Source organism: Hermetia illucens, chromosome 4 (assembly GCF_905115235.1).
Source record: "Hermetia illucens chromosome 4, iHerIll2.2.curated.20191125, whole genome shotgun sequence".
Lineage (NCBI taxonomy): Eukaryota > Metazoa > Arthropoda > Insecta > Diptera > Stratiomyidae > Hermetia > Hermetia illucens.
The window spans coordinates 119214701-119231923 of NC_051852.1; the positions used below are offsets into that span (position 1 = coordinate 119214701).

The following is a 17223-nucleotide window of genomic DNA, read 5'->3' on the forward strand; positions in this document are numbered from 1 at the left end:
GCACACCGAATTTCTTCCATTATAGTCGCTCCTTTCCAATTCCATACGGAACACCCTGTACACTCATCCAAACCACCTCATTGCTCTTTACTGTACTGCATCGCCTTCCCGCGCGCGCGCATTTCAAACCCATACAAAAAACGATTTTCCCATCTGCACTTGTGTAGGTCGTCTGCTCGACCGTTAACCAATCAAATTCAAGCAAGCTAGGCGTCAGCGCGATGACATCACCAAGGGTATAAATAAGACCGAATCGAGTCTCGATCTTCACTGTCTGTTTGGAAAGCTTCATAGCTGGCTGTTCTAAACGGTATTGCGTGCGCTTCGTGAAAACTCAGAACGTTGAAATCTCACATTTAATTTATTAAGTGTAATAACTTGCTTTTGTGCTTCGTGTTATAATTCAATTGTCACCAATTCAAAATGGTAAGTACGATTCCCGTGGCGAAGTTTCCAGTGTGGAAATGTGTGCATGTGATTTGGACTCGTGAGAAGAAAACTTGAATATTTCCGGCCAGGTCGCTTCGAGAGTCGATTGCGTGGCGTGGCATTTTCTCAAGTTCAGGAATTCAAATTTCCGTTGCGGTTTAATTTTATGATATGTGAGGAATGTGAAAGTCTGCTCCCAATATTCGAAGAAAACGCGTGAAAGATTGCTTTTCGGGGAACTCATATCGATTTTGCATTTGTTGCGATGACTCATCATGAGCTCATTGCCGGAATTCAAAATGCCGGCACGCCCTTGGAAGTTTTTCTCCGACGGGGAGTTAATTTCCATTTAGTTTCGAGGCTAGTTTTCCTTCGAATATATTTCTCTTAATTAGAGTCGACGTAATTATAGTCATCGAGCAATTTTTAATTCAAACTTTCACCAAGTTGGGCGCAAATTGCCCCCCAAGGAACGAAACAGGGGAGAGGTAGGCGTATCTCCTCAGTTCTATAATTTCTGACTTGAGAAAATTCCAAATGCTGGGCGAGTTCTCGTTATCTGTTGAAAATCGCACGCATAAATTGTTCTACATCTTCAAGTCGGAATAAATTGCTCATGTTCGCTTTTCTCTCTAATTACAGCGTGAATGTATCTCTATCCACGTTGGCCAAGCTGGTGTCCAGATCGGTAATGCCTGCTGGGAATTGTACTGCTTGGAACATGGGATCCAACCCGATGGACAGATGCCATCTGACAAGACCGTCGGAGGTGGAGACGACTCATTCAACACCTTCTTCAGTGAAACTGGTGCCGGCAAACATGTCCCACGAGCTGTATTCGTCGACTTGGAACCAACTGTCGTCGATGAAGTCCGTACTGGAACCTACAGGCAATTGTTCCATCCCGAACAATTGATCACTGGCAAGGAGGACGCCGCCAACAACTACGCTCGTGGTCACTACACAATCGGAAAGGAAATCGTCGACTTGGTCTTGGACCGCATCCGTAAATTGGCCGATCAATGCACTGGACTCCAAGGTTTCCTGATCTTCCACTCCTTCGGTGGTGGCACTGGATCCGGTTTCACCTCACTGTTGATGGAACGTCTCTCTGTCGATTACGGCAAGAAATCAAAATTGGAATTCGCCATCTACCCAGCCCCACAGGTCTCCACTGCTGTCGTCGAACCATACAACTCGATCTTGACCACCCACACGACCCTTGAGCACTCCGACTGCGCTTTCATGGTTGACAACGAGGCTATCTACGATATCTGCCGTCGCAACTTGGACATTGAACGCCCAACCTACACCAACTTGAACAGGTTGATCGGCCAAATCGTCTCCTCGATCACTGCCTCCCTGCGATTCGACGGTGCTCTCAACGTTGACTTGACTGAATTCCAGACCAACTTGGTACCATACCCACGTATCCATTTCCCATTGGTCACCTACGCCCCAGTCATCTCTGCCGAGAAGGCTTACCATGAACAGCTATCTGTTGCCGAAATCACGAATGCTTGCTTCGAGCCCGCCAACCAGATGGTCAAATGCGATCCTCGTCACGGCAAGTACATGGCCTGCTGCATGTTGTACCGAGGAGACGTCGTCCCCAAGGACGTGAACGCGGCCATTGCCACAATCAAGACCAAGCGTACCATCCAATTCGTCGACTGGTGTCCAACCGGCTTCAAGGTTGGTATCAACTACCAGCCACCAACTGTTGTCCCAGGTGGTGATTTGGCCAAGGTCCAACGTGCCGTCTGCATGTTGTCCAACACCACTGCCATCGCTGAAGCCTGGGCCCGTCTTGATCATAAATTCGACTTGATGTACGCCAAGCGCGCCTTCGTCCACTGGTACGTCGGTGAAGGTATGGAGGAAGGAGAATTCTCAGAGGCCCGTGAAGATTTGGCCGCTCTCGAGAAGGATTACGAAGAAGTTGGCATGGACTCTGGAGATGGAGAAGGCGAAGGAGTCGAGGAATATTAAGCGAGGACGAAATTCCAAATATTCTTTGGGAAGATTGCTCTAAGCATCTGAGCACAACAGCAAATTGATGTGTTGAAAATAAAAAAGAAACACTGAATCTAAATATTGTCTTTTAATTTCTATAAACAAGTTATTAACTTGGCCGGGACGAGCCCTTCGAGCGGACAAGGATCAGCTCTTGGGGAAATTGGGTTGATGTCTGGTGGGGGGAGATTAATTCGGGGATTACACTGACGTTTCGGGGAAGTATTAAAACATCCTATGTTAGTAGTTTGCTTAAGTAACCAAGGGTAAGGTGTAGTTACAGACTACTGCTCCCTAGATCGATTAGACCTGTCGGATGTACTGGATTTTGGGTGGGCTAAGAGGGAAACTACATTTACTGGTAAAGGGGTCCCCCCTCTTCCCCGTCAATTATTTTAATATTGTAGTGGGGAATGCCGAGTTAGTGGTAGTTCTTTATTTAGTCTGCCTCTTATCGTATATTTCAAGTCCAGCAAAGGTCACGGAACTGTCCAGCAAAATATTTAAACGAAGATTACTTCGACCTTATATCTACAGTGAGCGCAATTTCTATAGGCACACCCAATTTTTTTCAATTTTGAGATGAAATTCATGTTAAAACAAAATATTATATTTAAAGTAAAGTGGACACATTTATTTTAAATTATAATACAAACAAAAAATAACGAAATAAATATTATTCTTAAAAAAATTAACAAAAAATAGCATTTCAGTGCGCAATTTCCATAGGTGCACTTTCATTGTAACACTTTTACCAATCGAATAAAAGACATCAATCAAACTTTAGTATTTTGTTTTTGCACCATTATTTCTTATTATTTGAAATATTCTGTTTGGCATTGAATTAATAAGGGTTTTTAGTACATTATCATCGATTTCCCCCCAGCACTCTAATATTTTCTTTTTTAATTCAGCGACTGAGCTAAACTGCTGCCCATTTGCATAAACCCTTCTGGATAGTATTCCCCAAAGGTTTTCGATTGGGTTTATGTCGGGACTACGGGAGGGCCACTCCATTATTTTTATGTTTTTAGAATCTAGGTAAGATTTTGTGAATCGGGAAGCATGGACGGCGGCGTTATCTTGTTGGAAAATAAAATCTATGTTATTTTTCTCGTCTAAATATGGGACAAGAATAACCTCTAACAAATCGGTGTAAATGTCTGAGTTCATTTTTGTGGGTACTATCCCAAGACGAAGTTTTCCATGATAGGAGAAAGCACCCCAAATCATTAAACTTCCACCACCAAAGTTTCTGCTCATACGCGGAGGGTTATCTTTTCCTAGGTCGTGAAAGTAACAACTAAACCCATCGGGGCCATCTAAATTGAATTTCTTTTCATCAGAAAAGATAACTGTTTTCCATTCATCTTCCCATTTCATATGTTTCCGTGCAAAATCTAACCGGGCGGTTTTATGGCACTGTGTTAGGTGCGGAGCTTTCGCGGGTTTCTTGTATTTTAAATTGATATCGGCCTGCAAAATTTGCTGAACACGCCTCTTTTTGATGGGAAGATTCAGTTTGGAAACAATTTCAGCCGGACTTAATTTATTTTTCGTCGCTTCATCCTTAATTTGTGGGATGAACCTGTTTCCAACTTTTTTGTTTCCTTTCGGGTGCTTTCGGGCGGCGTATTTTTCCCCTAATTTGAAAAAATTTCGGATAACATTTAATGATCTGCCGATTTCCTTTGCTATAGCTCGCATACTGCATCCCAGATTCTTCATAGTGGCTGCTTTTACTCGTTCTGTTTCAGTTAATACTTTTCCACGTGGCATACTGTTGTTGCTATATAAAACAATAATATTAGACTATGGATTTTAACCTATATAACATTAAACAATACTATTACTAATAACACACCGTTTTTTGTACGAAAAGCCCCCTCTAAACAACACACTATACATTTTTTTTCGTATGCACTTATAGAAATTGCGCAGTTGAAAACGGATTTTCACCATAAAAACATAGAAATTAGCACAACTAATCAGCTGATCACATTGCAAATGTCAAAACGCCTTCCCAGCAAACCCGAGAACAGATATTAATGCAAGTGGTCATGATACAGCAAGCGTTCTTTGTGCCTTCCTTGAAAATTATTAAAAATGCCATAGCACCTATAGAAATTGCGCTCACTGTACATCTACATGGAATAAAGGTCGCACTGGAGGCAACTGAGAATTTTGAAAGAAAAAATGTTTATATAGAGGAAATCTAATCGATCATATCTAGTTCAGTTTACTTCGAATCGGCGCCGCGTTGTCCGAGTCAAGACATTTAAATCGTCATTGGAATTGATTTTTTTTTTCACTGGAGCACACTGCAAATGAACTATACAAAACTTAAGTTTAGACTATACACAGCACTAATAAAGGCGCTTTAAACGCACCCACGGATACTTGATTACACTCATGCTAAATTGCTGCAATCTTGCCCAGGCAATTGTGCAATTTCACTAGAATGTCTTCAATTGAAGATTACTTTTCCCATTCTCTGTATGAACGTTTGAAGTGTTTTTCACCATTGTATAATCATATTCTCGGTACAAATATCAGCTTATTTTCATATTTTCGTTATTGGCATCCTATTGCTTCATAAATCCTATTCGTTGAGGGAGGATATACAAGCTTCCTAAAAATTCGCTCTTTTAATTGATAACACATAGATCATTAAGTCCGAGACAAACATACACATCGCGCCGCGATTATCATACTATGTTTTACAGTAAAACCAACTTTTAGAGGATGCTGTGAAAGTTTCATGGCATCCGGTTTAGTAGTTCTTGAGATATTGAAGGCTAAGTGGCGATAGATTTGTAGCTTAAGTACTGAGGAAGAGAGTAAGTAGCTCTCCAAATACGTATTTACAAATTATAAAAATATGTTGTAGTAGGGGCTGTCAAAGGGTAGTATATGTCCCAGGGCAAAACGTGGATAGGTACCCACGATGGAGCATAAAACCTGGGAAACGCCTGCTGAACCAACACCAACAGCTTCACTACCAAAACCCTATTTCCACCTCCACGTGGTGACCGCTGGGAGCTCTTTCTTAACGAAAAGCTGCAGACGGAGAAGGATGAAGGGGGAGCCTTCCGCGCCTAAAAACGGGACAAAATTTACCAACTGGTCCTCCAGGTTAGGGGTTGGAAATACGGAAAATCAATGTTACGAAGCCACGGAAGGAGCCTCGGACAGGATTGATTTCAAAACGACGAACCCGGTAACGACAACGGATAAACGACTTGCCATTTTCTCATGGAGCCGATACGCTGCCCCAATATAAGGCTGATGTAACACCGTTGCAAGAGATGCGATGGACAGGAACGGGTTTCCTGAAGAAGAGCCGCTACACCATATATTATAGCGGCCATCCAGTAAACCGTGTGCTCGGCTTTGAAAATATAAACGAAAGGCTATGCACTCTGTGTTTGCGAGGCAAGTTTAGAAATATAAGCCTCATAAACGTTCACGTCCTTACAGAGGAGACTGCATAGTCGGAGAAGGATACCTTCTACAAGGCAGTTGAGCGGACCCTCGAAGCCTGTCCCAAGTATGATACCAAAATCATACTTGGAGATTTCAACAGTCAAGTAGGGGCGGAGTCGTATTCAGGCGATTCATTGGCTTCCATAGCCTACATAGGGATATCAATAATAACGGACTGCGGATTATTCAGTTAGCAGTATTGCACGAAATGGTTGTTAGAAGTACCTGGTTTGTGCGGAAAGCGGTCCACAAACATACGCAGGCCTCTCCAGACGGGACCACTTTCAACCAATTGACCACCGCCACCTCTCAGCCTTGATGAATGTCAGAACATATAGAGGGGCCAATATAAACTCGGATAACTATCTCGTTGCCATAGTTCTCCGAAGTCGAATTACAACACCACCTACAATACCCTCTGACAATCAGGTAAGAGTGAATACTGAAGCCATGCACACCACAGCCCTCCGCAACACCTATAAGAGCGAAATGGATGCCGCAATAACCGTAGTCAACAGAGATCCTGGAGATGAAGCATCAACAAATGATCTTCACAACCACCTGAAGAACGTTATCATTGATACAGCCATAAATATACTAGGCCCAGCCGCAGAAAATTCGGAACAGCTGGTTTGACAATGAATGTAAACTAGCTACGGAACGGAAGAATGCCGAGCTCGCGCAGAGACTTATCACGAATTTCGTCGAGCAGAGAAGCGACTTCACAGACGGAAAGTTTGGGAGAATCAACAAGTCTGTAAACTCGAAAAGTACAGGGAGCAACCGCACCAGGCGCGGACGTTTTACTAACAAGTCAGCAGGATGAAGCCTTATACACCTCGATGCTCATCCTGCCGAGACAAAGAGGGAAATTTGATTTACGACAAAATGGGCATATTGGAGCGATGGGTTGAGTACTTTGATGAGCTACTGAACAACCAGAACATCGGCGAGTTGGAGGTCCCGCCAACTGAAGACGACGGACAAATACTGCCACCACCAAGTTTAGGAGAAACAGTTCGTGCAATTCATTGGCTAAAAAATCATAATTCGCCAGGAGCCGATGGAATTACAGCCGAATTGGTTAAATATGGAGGCGACCAGTTACACCAAGTGGCTCATCAACTTGTGCTTAAGGTATGGGACAGCGAATCAATGCCTGACGATTGGCAAAGAGGCATTATCTGTCTCATACATAAAAATGGAGATATCACACAGTGCAGCAATTATAGAGCTATCACGTTACTGAGTACCATCTATAAGATATTCTCCGCTATCTTACTAGGTCGGATAGCCCCATACGCCCAGAAGATCATTGGCTCATACCAAAGAGGCTTCACTCCAGGCAAATCAGAAACAGATCAGAATTTGAACACCAGTTGCACCATCTATTCATCGACTTTGAAACCGCCTACGATAGCATAGTCAGAATTTGGTATCCCGACGAAATTGATAAGTCTAACTAGGCTGACCCTGACCAATGTGGGAGGCCAGATAAAAGCAGCAGGATCACTCTCGAGACCATTCGACATCAACAACGGTCGAAGACAAGGGGATGCCCTATCATGCGTCCTCTTTAACCTGGCCCTCGAGAAAGTGATCCGTAATGCTTAAGTAAATGCAAGAGGTACGATCCTCTTTAAGTCCACCCAACTACTGGCCTATGCTGACGATATCGACATCATGGGAAGAACCACCCGAGACGTACAAACTGTCTTCATCCAGATCGAGCAGGCGGCGATTAGCACGAGATCTTGAGCTGCAAATCAATGAAGGCAAGACAAAATATATGGTGGCAACGTCAGCACCGAAAACAAACCAACCAACATCAAACCGCACTGGTCAAACGGCAAGAATAAAGATAGGAGAATACAACTTTGAGACCGTTGATAATTTCTCCTATCTAGGGTCGAAAATCACAACCGATAACAGCTACGATTATAAAATCCGCGCACGGTTGTTGTCAGCCAACAGAGCCTATTTCAGCTTACAAAAACTGTTCCGCTCGAAACGTCTCACCATAGGGTCAAGGCTTTTACTGTACACGACATTGATCTTGCCAGTCCTCATGTATTCTTCGGAGACTTAGGTTCTTAACAAGAAGAATTGCGAACTCTTCGCCGCGTTCGAAAGAAGAATCCTCCGAGGAATTTTTGGCCCCCTACATAAGGATGGACGATTCCGTAGCCTACATAACGACGAAATCTATGAGCGATACCATGACCGTCTGGTTGTGGATAAAATCCGGCTCAATAGGTTACGGTGGGCGGGTCACTTAATCCGTATGGATGAGGATGATCCAGTCCGGAAAGTCTATAGGGGCAATATCTTTGGTAGAAAAAGAAGACGAGGCAGACCCTGCCTATGATGGAGCGATGGCGTAGGCCAGGACGCTAGACAGCTTTTAGGGATATCGAATTGTTGGACCTCGGCGCAAAGCCGTTGATGATGATGAAGATGATGATTACCCTTGACGTGCAAAATGCGTTCAACTCTACCAGTTGGAACCTTATAAGGAGATCATTGACGGCGATTGGTGTACCCAGCAACTTAACTGCGCTACTCGACAGCTACTTAACAGATAGAAGGCTATGATAAAACGCAGACAATGGAATCAAAGAATACATCGCCTCCGCGGGTCTTCTACAGGGCTCTGTACTGGGATCGCTGTTGTGGAACGTCCCAGGGTCTTAGCGAGGCCACAATAGTGGATTGTGCTGACGGCACAGTGGTGATTGTTATTGCAAAAGATCAGGCGGATGTGGAATTATATTCATCTGAAACAATCATTGCTATAAAGAAGTGGCTAAAAGAGGCAGTCCTGCACTCTCGGAGGATAAAACAGAGGCGGTGCTAACCATGAAACCGGTTCTGGAGGACCCGGAGCATGTTTTCTTCCATTGTCCTAGATTCGCTGAGGAAAGGAAGAGTCTAGAGGAGACATTGGGAGGAACATTAGCACTGGAAAATATAATTGGAAAAATGCAAACAAGCCAGGAGAGCTGGAATGCAGTGAACGACATGGTAGGGCGGATTCAGTGCAGATTAAGAGAGGCAGAGGAGGCGAGAAAGACGCGGTTACGAATGCAATCGATGGGCGAAGGGAGAGGTTAGAGTCATGTCCACTCCGCTACGAAATCCTTTGTGGTGGTTCCGGGGGAGGAGGACAGGGGTTAGGGACTGAGTTAGTGGGTAAAAACCCCACACGCTGGCGCATGTGTACCAGTGTCTTTGGAAGATTTCCGCCTCCGGAAAAAAAGACGGACAGACAGGTAGATATTAAACCGATTTTAATAAGGTTTTGTTTTGCAAACAAAACCTTAAAAATTATAAAGATTAAAGAAACGACTGGCAATACCCCCCTCCGCGAGCTCAGCACCATCAAAAACTCAACAGAAGAGCTTACAACCTAAAAGCTGGCAAATGCAACGCAATCATGAATAGAAGAGATTACGATGAACTAGTATTCCAGAAGTTAAGATCGGGAAACTTCTTCGAATTAAAGAACGATCAACTCCCAGAAATCATTAAGCGCGTAGAAAAGGTACTGAAATGGTGTAAACCCATTATCCCAAATCTTATGAAACTTAAAATGAATAATCCGTCACTTCCGCGAAGCCAACCGAAAATCCACAAACCAGACAATGAAATGAGGGAGATTATTGCCGACTCCAACTCAACCACATACAACATCGCCAAATGGGTAATTGATGAAATCAGTAAACTAGGAACGATCTATAGCGAAACATCAGTGAAGAATTCTAACGAAGTGGTCAATAAAATTAAGAATATAGAATTACGGAACGCCGAAGTAATTGTTTCGTATGACGTGATGGTAAACTGGCAGCTATATGCATGACAGAAAATTACTTCACCTTTAAGGGCCGCTTCTACAAAACAATCAAAGAGACAGCCATAGGTGGTGGTGATAAGTGAGATATTTATGACTAGCCTAGAGATGAAAATGGCAGCCAACAACATAAGGCCTAGGGTATGGATACGGTATGTGAACGATATACTTGCTATTTTTAAAGATAGCAAAAAGCTACATCCCAACATCAAATTCACCATGACGGTAGACGAAGGAGGAAAACTCCCATTTCTCGACCTCAAGGTAATTTATAACAACAACAAAATAGCATTTGATATCTTTAGGAAAGATAGCTCGACACAAAAAAATATTTTAAGTACATTGAACCGCTCATACCAACACAAGGCAGCCGCTGATCATTCAATGAAACACCGCCTGCTAACAGTGCCTCCAACCGAGGAAAGATTTAACAAGGGAAGAATGTTCATCAGAGATACGGCAGAAAAAACGGATTTAACCCCTAGACGATAGCTCAAATGATAAAGATAAAAAATAACTAGATTATCAAGAATCAAGTGCACAACCCTGTTCGAACAAGAAAAAGGTAAAAGCAAAGCATACAAGGTAGGTATTACCTACTCCCACAGAATTTTTCCACGAGATACGGACGAATTTGTCTAAAAATGATATCGAGGTAATTGGTTCTAGCAGGGAATAATACACTCAAATATCGGTTAACTATAGAGAAGGACCAAAAACAAAAAGGAAAGAGCGGTATATACCGGATGAAGTGCAATAACTGCCCTAAAGCATACCTTGGCCAGACAAAAAAACTGGTCCATGCCCGGGCCAGAGAGCACGTAAAGGAGATAGAATTAATTTAACGCCTCAAAAGGCAACACATAGGATCATCCTTTTTCTATTATCTGGAAGAAGGGCATATAATGGACGAGGTGGAAATACTCAACGAGATCAAGCAGGCGAAATTTGACCCTTACGAAAGTTTCTTTATAGATAGAGAAACGCAGAAAACCCGCCTAAACACGGATCCGATCCGAACACGACCGATGAAGGTAGAAAGTTGCTACTGAAATGCACATATGGGATAATAAATAACTCACTGACTCAAAGGAATAATTGTTCTTTAAAAAAAAATATATAATAAGACAGACAGCGCAAGCAAACCATTTCTACTTAGTATTAATGTCATTGTGTTGTTAATCGAAACATGACTTCCGAATGGCACGGATCTTTGATGCAACAAAAATGGGGTTTTGGAGTCTTGTTTATACTAAAGATTTTAGATGGATTGATTTAGGGCGGACTAATGAAATATTGATTGTGTAAAGTCAGCCATTGAGCTGCGAAGTTTCCAGCATAAGGACTTTCTCATTGACTATATAAGGACTTTTCGACACCTTATCCAAATGTCCTTAATCGGGACTTGTGCAGTAGTATAGAACGTATAACTAGGCTTATTCTTATTTGCAGACACCCTTGCTCCTCTCATCAATCAGCGTGACGACAACTTAACTTTTCTTCTGCATTGGAATCATCTAGCGCGAATATATGCATGTATGTATCTTCGTGAACCTAAAACGGAAACTTGGAACTAAAAAGTCGAATTTGCCTCAAGCTGGCTCAACAAAATTAAGCTATTTGAAATAAACAGGTCGACATTCATTCAAATGAATGTATATATTTTCAATTTATAAACACTATTTTCATATTTGACAAGGTATCGATTTGAGAATGATTTACTTGGGTGCGCTTCTTGTCAACTCCTCGAAAGCTCGTGCCTCAGCTGGAATACAACAATAAAGATATTAAGATTCTTGTCTGAATTCTACAAGCATTTTGGGGGTGATTTACCTTCGGCATTGCGTTTCTTCTCCTCCGCCAGTTTGGCATCACGGATGACTTTCTGTTGAGCTTCAATCTCACGAACCTTTGCCTCTTTTTTCGATAGTCGTGATTGATGCATTGCCCCATAAGCGATTCCAATAGTCAAGAGACTCCATCGGCCGAACTAGTGATGAAATGATTCAAAATTAGTGGAGAATTCAAGGAATTGACGCAGATCTTATAAGAATTATTACATAAGGTTGAGTTGAGGTTATTACTCAATACTGCCGAAAGAACATTAACTAATGTTCTCCACTAAACTTACTTTGATGAGTGGCGATACACGAACTGGAGGTGGTAAATCTGCCATTTTTCAAGCTGGAAATCTAAAAATATTTATTTCAACTCGGGAAACCTCTGCAACGGGTGACAAGAACAGAAAGTCGACGACAGGAATGTTAACTTCTTCTTTCAAGATGTCTTGCAACCATTGGTCATAGTTATTTGAAAGATTGGAGAGCATTTCTTTACAGCGGTGTGAAATAAGTATTTTTAGTTTTTAAATGTCGCAGGTACCTCTAATTGATTGTTTTGATTTGAATCTCCATTAATTATGATTGTTTGTAAGACAAGAAGAAGACAAGATTTTTGATTTTTCTATTATTTTCTAAGGCAACGGTACAATACAAGGACGAAACCAAATACCTATGGCACATGTTTGCACATCTAGTTCCTGAAGGTATTCCAGTAGTTCTTATACCTTTCATGGTATGTATTGAGATCATTAGAAATATAAATCAGTCAGGAATCTTAGCTGCCCGACTAGTTGCTAATATAGTCGCTGGTCAACTTTTATTAACCATCCTAGAGAGCACTGGACTTTCTATACCTTGCGGCATCGAGATCGAGAGGCTGTTGCTTAACCGATTCGGCCATCCCATCGTCCGTATTAAGTAGATTCTAACGAATTTTAGTTTTGACAATTATTTCTTTTTCGGCATTGATTAGATACGAAAAACTGCAAAAGGTCCTGGTCGATAAAGATACCATAAAATTTTCATTAAGTTAAGGGGGTCATCCCGTGTAGAGGCCGTTTTTTGGCTTTTTTTAGAAATTTTTTGTGAAGAACTGGATAAAGATACAAATACGAATTTTCCACTATAGAGTTATTAATATCTTGAGCATGTATAGTAATTTTTCCACCTCGATCGCAGAGTCGGTTATTGAAATACAGGGCTATTTATACACCCATGTCAAAAAACGGTATTTTTCTGCTGCCACGCTAGAGGGCGCTGTGATCATCTTAAAGAAAAAAAAAAGTAAACGGCATTTTAACGTACAGACTTAACTACAGTCCGCAAACTAGGATTATTAAAAAATATTAAAAGCTAAATTTTTGGTGCCTTGTTAAACTTTTGGTGTTTTTTCACGGCTTCTTCGATGAATAAAAAAAAACTACTGAACGAATGGCAATTATCCTAGTTTGCGGGCCGTAGAAATATGTTCTGAATAAGTCGTGAAAATTTCAAAGAATTTCGTTTGATCGATTTTGGGTTATGGTGGCAGCCAATTTCCAATATGTACTTTCGATAAAAACGCATTTAAAAAGTTGAATGCGATTTTTAGCCATAAAACCTTAACTGACCATTAATTTGCTATACCTAACCCCTTCCCTTGGCTTCAATTTTTGTCATTTTAGCGAAGTCATTCGAACGTCATTCGGATCGATAAATACGAGCTTTATGTGGCTTATTACGTATTTCACACTATAATTTAAAAACGACTCCGAATATCAAAAAATCACTTTGCCCCTATATTCTGCACTATATCTAGATATAATTGATGCCAAAATAAAATTCGATTCCGCGAATCCGACACACGGAATGAACCCCTCAAGGACTCAGTTGTTCCACTTATAGTCCTCCTTAGTTTTAGTCCAACGCCGGGGATAAAACAGATTATTATGTAAATGTGATATTTATCAACAAGTGCAACTGCCATTTGTTTTAACACAATTCTAGATTTATGAAAAATGTTCGTTCCTAAATGCTTGAGTCATATTGATCTACAGAACACGTAAATTTTCAGGTTTTGATCTGATGGAATTTCCGTCTGTTTAGTTAGACATTTTGAGAATATATTAAAAGAATGGAGATTGGCTGGAAATTTGTGTACAGGATGATAAGGACAAGTCGTAATTAATGCCTCGAATAAGATCTCAAAACTTTAGTCAAATATGTGGCATTCAAAAAATTATACATAAAAACTTTTGTTACTTTGGGCAAGGGTATACTTTGTAGTAAGATGCCTTTGTGATTTGAAGCTTTACCATGAGAGGGAGTTCTGTGGAGTACTGTGGAGGACATCTATTTTCGAAATTGAGATGAGGTTACAAGAATTCATAGCATTGAACGATAATAATAATAGCAATATAGTCAAGTGTTCTCCTAGAAGATCTACATGACAAGAATTTTAAGATTTTCCTTGCTTCCTGCCTGGCATCTGGTATTAAGTGTTCTCCCAAGAGTCTTATCTTCCTTTGAACAACTGCCGTGAACTGTTTGGCAACATGTATGAAGATTTCATCATTCTCCAGCAGAATCTGCAGGCGATGTCCGCAGGTATCCCTAGCTCCCCCAGGTGGTAATTTAGCCAGTGAATATTACTACTATGATCCAGAGGTTTTTCTTGTGAGCTTTCAACAATCCTGCGAACGCTTGGGTTCGTATTCCTCCATAAGCACCCTGGACTGTTCCATTCCTGGAAAGAGTCGCCAAGTATATATTTTGACCGCCTTTGTTGTTCTGTCCTTAGGGCTATTGCTATGAACTTCTTTCTGACTCCACTAAAGAGTTCTGATCCGTATAGCGGTCAACTCATTCGCTACCTCATTGTCTTCTAACTCAATATGGTCTGGAACCCAGGGTACCTGGCCCTAATTGTAGGAGCCGAGCGTATTTAATCTGTGAAGGCATTCCCATACTAGTTTAAGAGTTCGCCTAGTTATGCCTAAGTACTGTAATAACAATCACATATTCAGTTGCTGCGCTGCGCAAAGCCTAACGTTAAATGAATTCGTATTGATCGTCGAAAGATTAGTTTCCGAAGCAAGCCGCCAGAACACAATAATAATAGCTGGCGATTTTAACGCTTGGGCCGAGGATTGGAGTAGTCACAAAACAAACACAAAAGGCTGCATATTATTCGAAGTATGTTCACGGCTGAACGTCATTCTGGAAAATATCGGCGACGTCAATAGTTTTTGGAGATGGGATTGTTTCTTAGCGACACATGATCCAAGGATCTATAGTAGCAGCTGAGCGAGGAATATACGCACAGCGACCACCGTATCGTATCAATATAATATCCCCTGGTGTAAATTTTGTTTAAACTAGTTACCACGAAAACTTGTCCGCAAGGAGATCAGAATATATAGATTAGTGTATATCGTGAGACAAGGAGTAGTAATTATTTTGTAGGCGGTTGTAAGACTTTTATGATCCTAAAAATCAGGCGAGAGTAAACACTAAAGCGAACTAAAACGAAACCTTCTGTAGAACCCAAGGAGGAAAATCGATGCCATAATCACGCCCGTTATTATGTTAACAGGAGATGAAGCATCAACATTCGAACTTCAAAACTTATCATTCGTTTGACCACAAGAATAATTTTCTACAGTGCCAAACAAAGTCGAACCGTCTGGTGTGCTTATGAGCCAACAATGGAATAGAAGAACGCTTTATAGTGCTTCATAATAATAATAATCGTTGGCGCAACAATCCATATTGGCTCAGTCTCTTAAAGTGTGTTAGACCACTTCATTCAACGGTACACTACAGTAGACTGTAGGAGGCAATGTGGTCACCATTGCGCTTGCCCGAGATTATTACCCTGATTTGACTCAAGTACTCATTCACAGCTGAGCCGACTGGTATCCGACGCCAAATCACGGTACAAATTCCACTACCACCAGGGAGATTTGAACCGCGACCTTCAGTACGACAGTCTTGTGCTCTAACAACTCAGCTATCCGGACACCGCTTCATATTATGATATATCATGAAGTAAAGACGAAAATGATCGAATGATGATGAAATAGTATGGCAGCAGTTGCTCAAGACTTATTAAGACATTCTAAACCAGACCAAGGCATAAGCTTCCTATTTAAACGCAGGGACTCTGCCAAGAAAACTAAACACAGGAGATTCAACTGGGAGCGCATTGTTTGAAATTGTATGATGGTGAAAAATTATTGCGCTGGTTCGACGGTTTACGATTGCCAGGGTACATTTATCTCGATTAACATGATACCCTTGGACAATGTTCGTACTTTTACTTATGGAAGAAGCCAATCTGGATAAGAGGGAATTCTTTTAAGTCGTATTTACATGAGTTGCCATGAAAATCAAAATGACCTCTCATTTATAAAAATCTGATGTAATACTGAACGTTTTAATTCATATTTACAAAAAAAAAAAAAAAAACAACAACGAATATTACAACAAAATAATGCAAACAAAAATCTTGTCTTTATAAAGGAACACCTGTTTTAATCGATGCGAGCCATATGGCTGAAATGGTTCCCAATGCAAATACGGCATATCCAGCTATGTAAATGCTATCCATTTTCTTGAGGCATATTGGAGCCGCATCCCAAATAAGGTGTTTAACGCCCCCAACAAAGTGAATTGTGAATGGCCAAGCAATCATGAACTTCAAAAAGGCCAACAGATAGCAGTTCAAGTCCCATCCGTAAACCATATTCACATAATATGCAAAATCATTTGGAAGTACCAGAGCTCCAAGACCAAATATGACCAAGTAAGTGGAAAGCATGATTCCTGCGAATGAAATTCTTGATAAATTTCGAAGGAATTCACCCTAGCCAAAAGTATACCAGTGGTTCGATGAGCTAAGGATTGATGGGCAGGCATCTCCAACTTATAAATCGTAATATGCGGGGATAAGGCACGTTTGAGATTTTCGTTACGTTCTTCATAATCTTCCGGCAATTTGGGCGGCTTCGCTAACCTTTCTACGTTATATTTACTTCGGCGTGGGAGGATGAAAAAGAATGGAGGGCTTATATCTGGAAATGGCTTGAAGAGTGAAGCTATTGATCGCGACCTAGAATTTAGCAAAATAAAAGTAAAGAAAAGATTATCATCATGGACCATATTACTTCAAATTTTCATTACCTTAAACACAACATATTTAACCTAGCAAATTCACGGAAATATGTCAATAACTGACTCTCCCAAACGAAAAAGGGCAGAATATAAAGACGGGACTAAATGACGTTTAAGCACTATCATTTTAGTGAGGCTATAGTGATAAAAAATTCGTTGTACGTTACGGGTGCAAGTAGAACTCTATGTAGAAACCCAAAATAAGTTTAATAATTTTAGTTATTATATTTGAAAGCCTTTGCATCCATCCAATATTATGGTTGCCATAAACTTATGCATTTTCATTTGTTATTGTCTCAGGCCAAAGTATCTCGGTGAATGTAATGATGAGAAGTTATAACGTTTGAAAAACAATGATGGTCACTTTCCATGTACTATTCCCATTTAATAAAGAGAACATTGGCGCGGAACTGCCTCAACTTTTTGTTAGTGCTGAGATAGTTGCAT

At 41.1% G+C, this 17223-nt stretch overlaps 3 protein-coding genes across 3 annotated transcripts; 1 reads left to right on the top strand and 2 right to left on the bottom strand.

The window, feature by feature from the left end:
• Positions 1 to 255: 255 nt before the first annotated feature.
• LOC119653821 (tubulin alpha-1 chain) lies at positions 256 to 2524 on the top strand. The gene is made up of 2 exons (XM_038058855.1): positions 256 to 426; positions 1072 to 2524. The coding sequence occupies exons 1-2, from the start codon at positions 424 to 426 to the stop codon at positions 2419 to 2421; spliced, it is 1353 nt and encodes a 450-aa protein (XP_037914783.1). The 5' UTR covers positions 256 to 423; the 3' UTR covers positions 2422 to 2524.
• Positions 2525 to 11421: 8897 nt separating this feature from the next.
• Positions 11422 to 12073, bottom strand: LOC119654868 (ATP synthase subunit e, mitochondrial). The gene is made up of 3 exons (XM_038060463.1): positions 11913 to 12073; positions 11615 to 11771; positions 11422 to 11546 (listed from the first exon to the last, which is right to left on the bottom strand). Exons 1-3 carry the CDS (start codon positions 11955 to 11957, stop codon positions 11500 to 11502), a joined length of 249 nt encoding a protein of 82 aa, XP_037916391.1. The 5' UTR covers positions 11958 to 12073; the 3' UTR covers positions 11422 to 11499.
• A 3998-nt stretch (positions 12074 to 16071) lies between these two features.
• LOC119655371 (succinate dehydrogenase cytochrome b560 subunit, mitochondrial-like) lies at positions 16072 to 16925 on the bottom strand. Its single transcript, XM_038061235.1, has 3 exons — positions 16786 to 16925; positions 16485 to 16714; positions 16072 to 16428 (listed from the first exon to the last, which is right to left on the bottom strand). Exons 1-3 carry the CDS (start codon positions 16797 to 16799, stop codon positions 16118 to 16120), a joined length of 555 nt encoding a protein of 184 aa, XP_037917163.1. The 5' UTR covers positions 16800 to 16925; the 3' UTR covers positions 16072 to 16117.
• Positions 16926 to 17223: the final 298 nt, after the last annotated feature.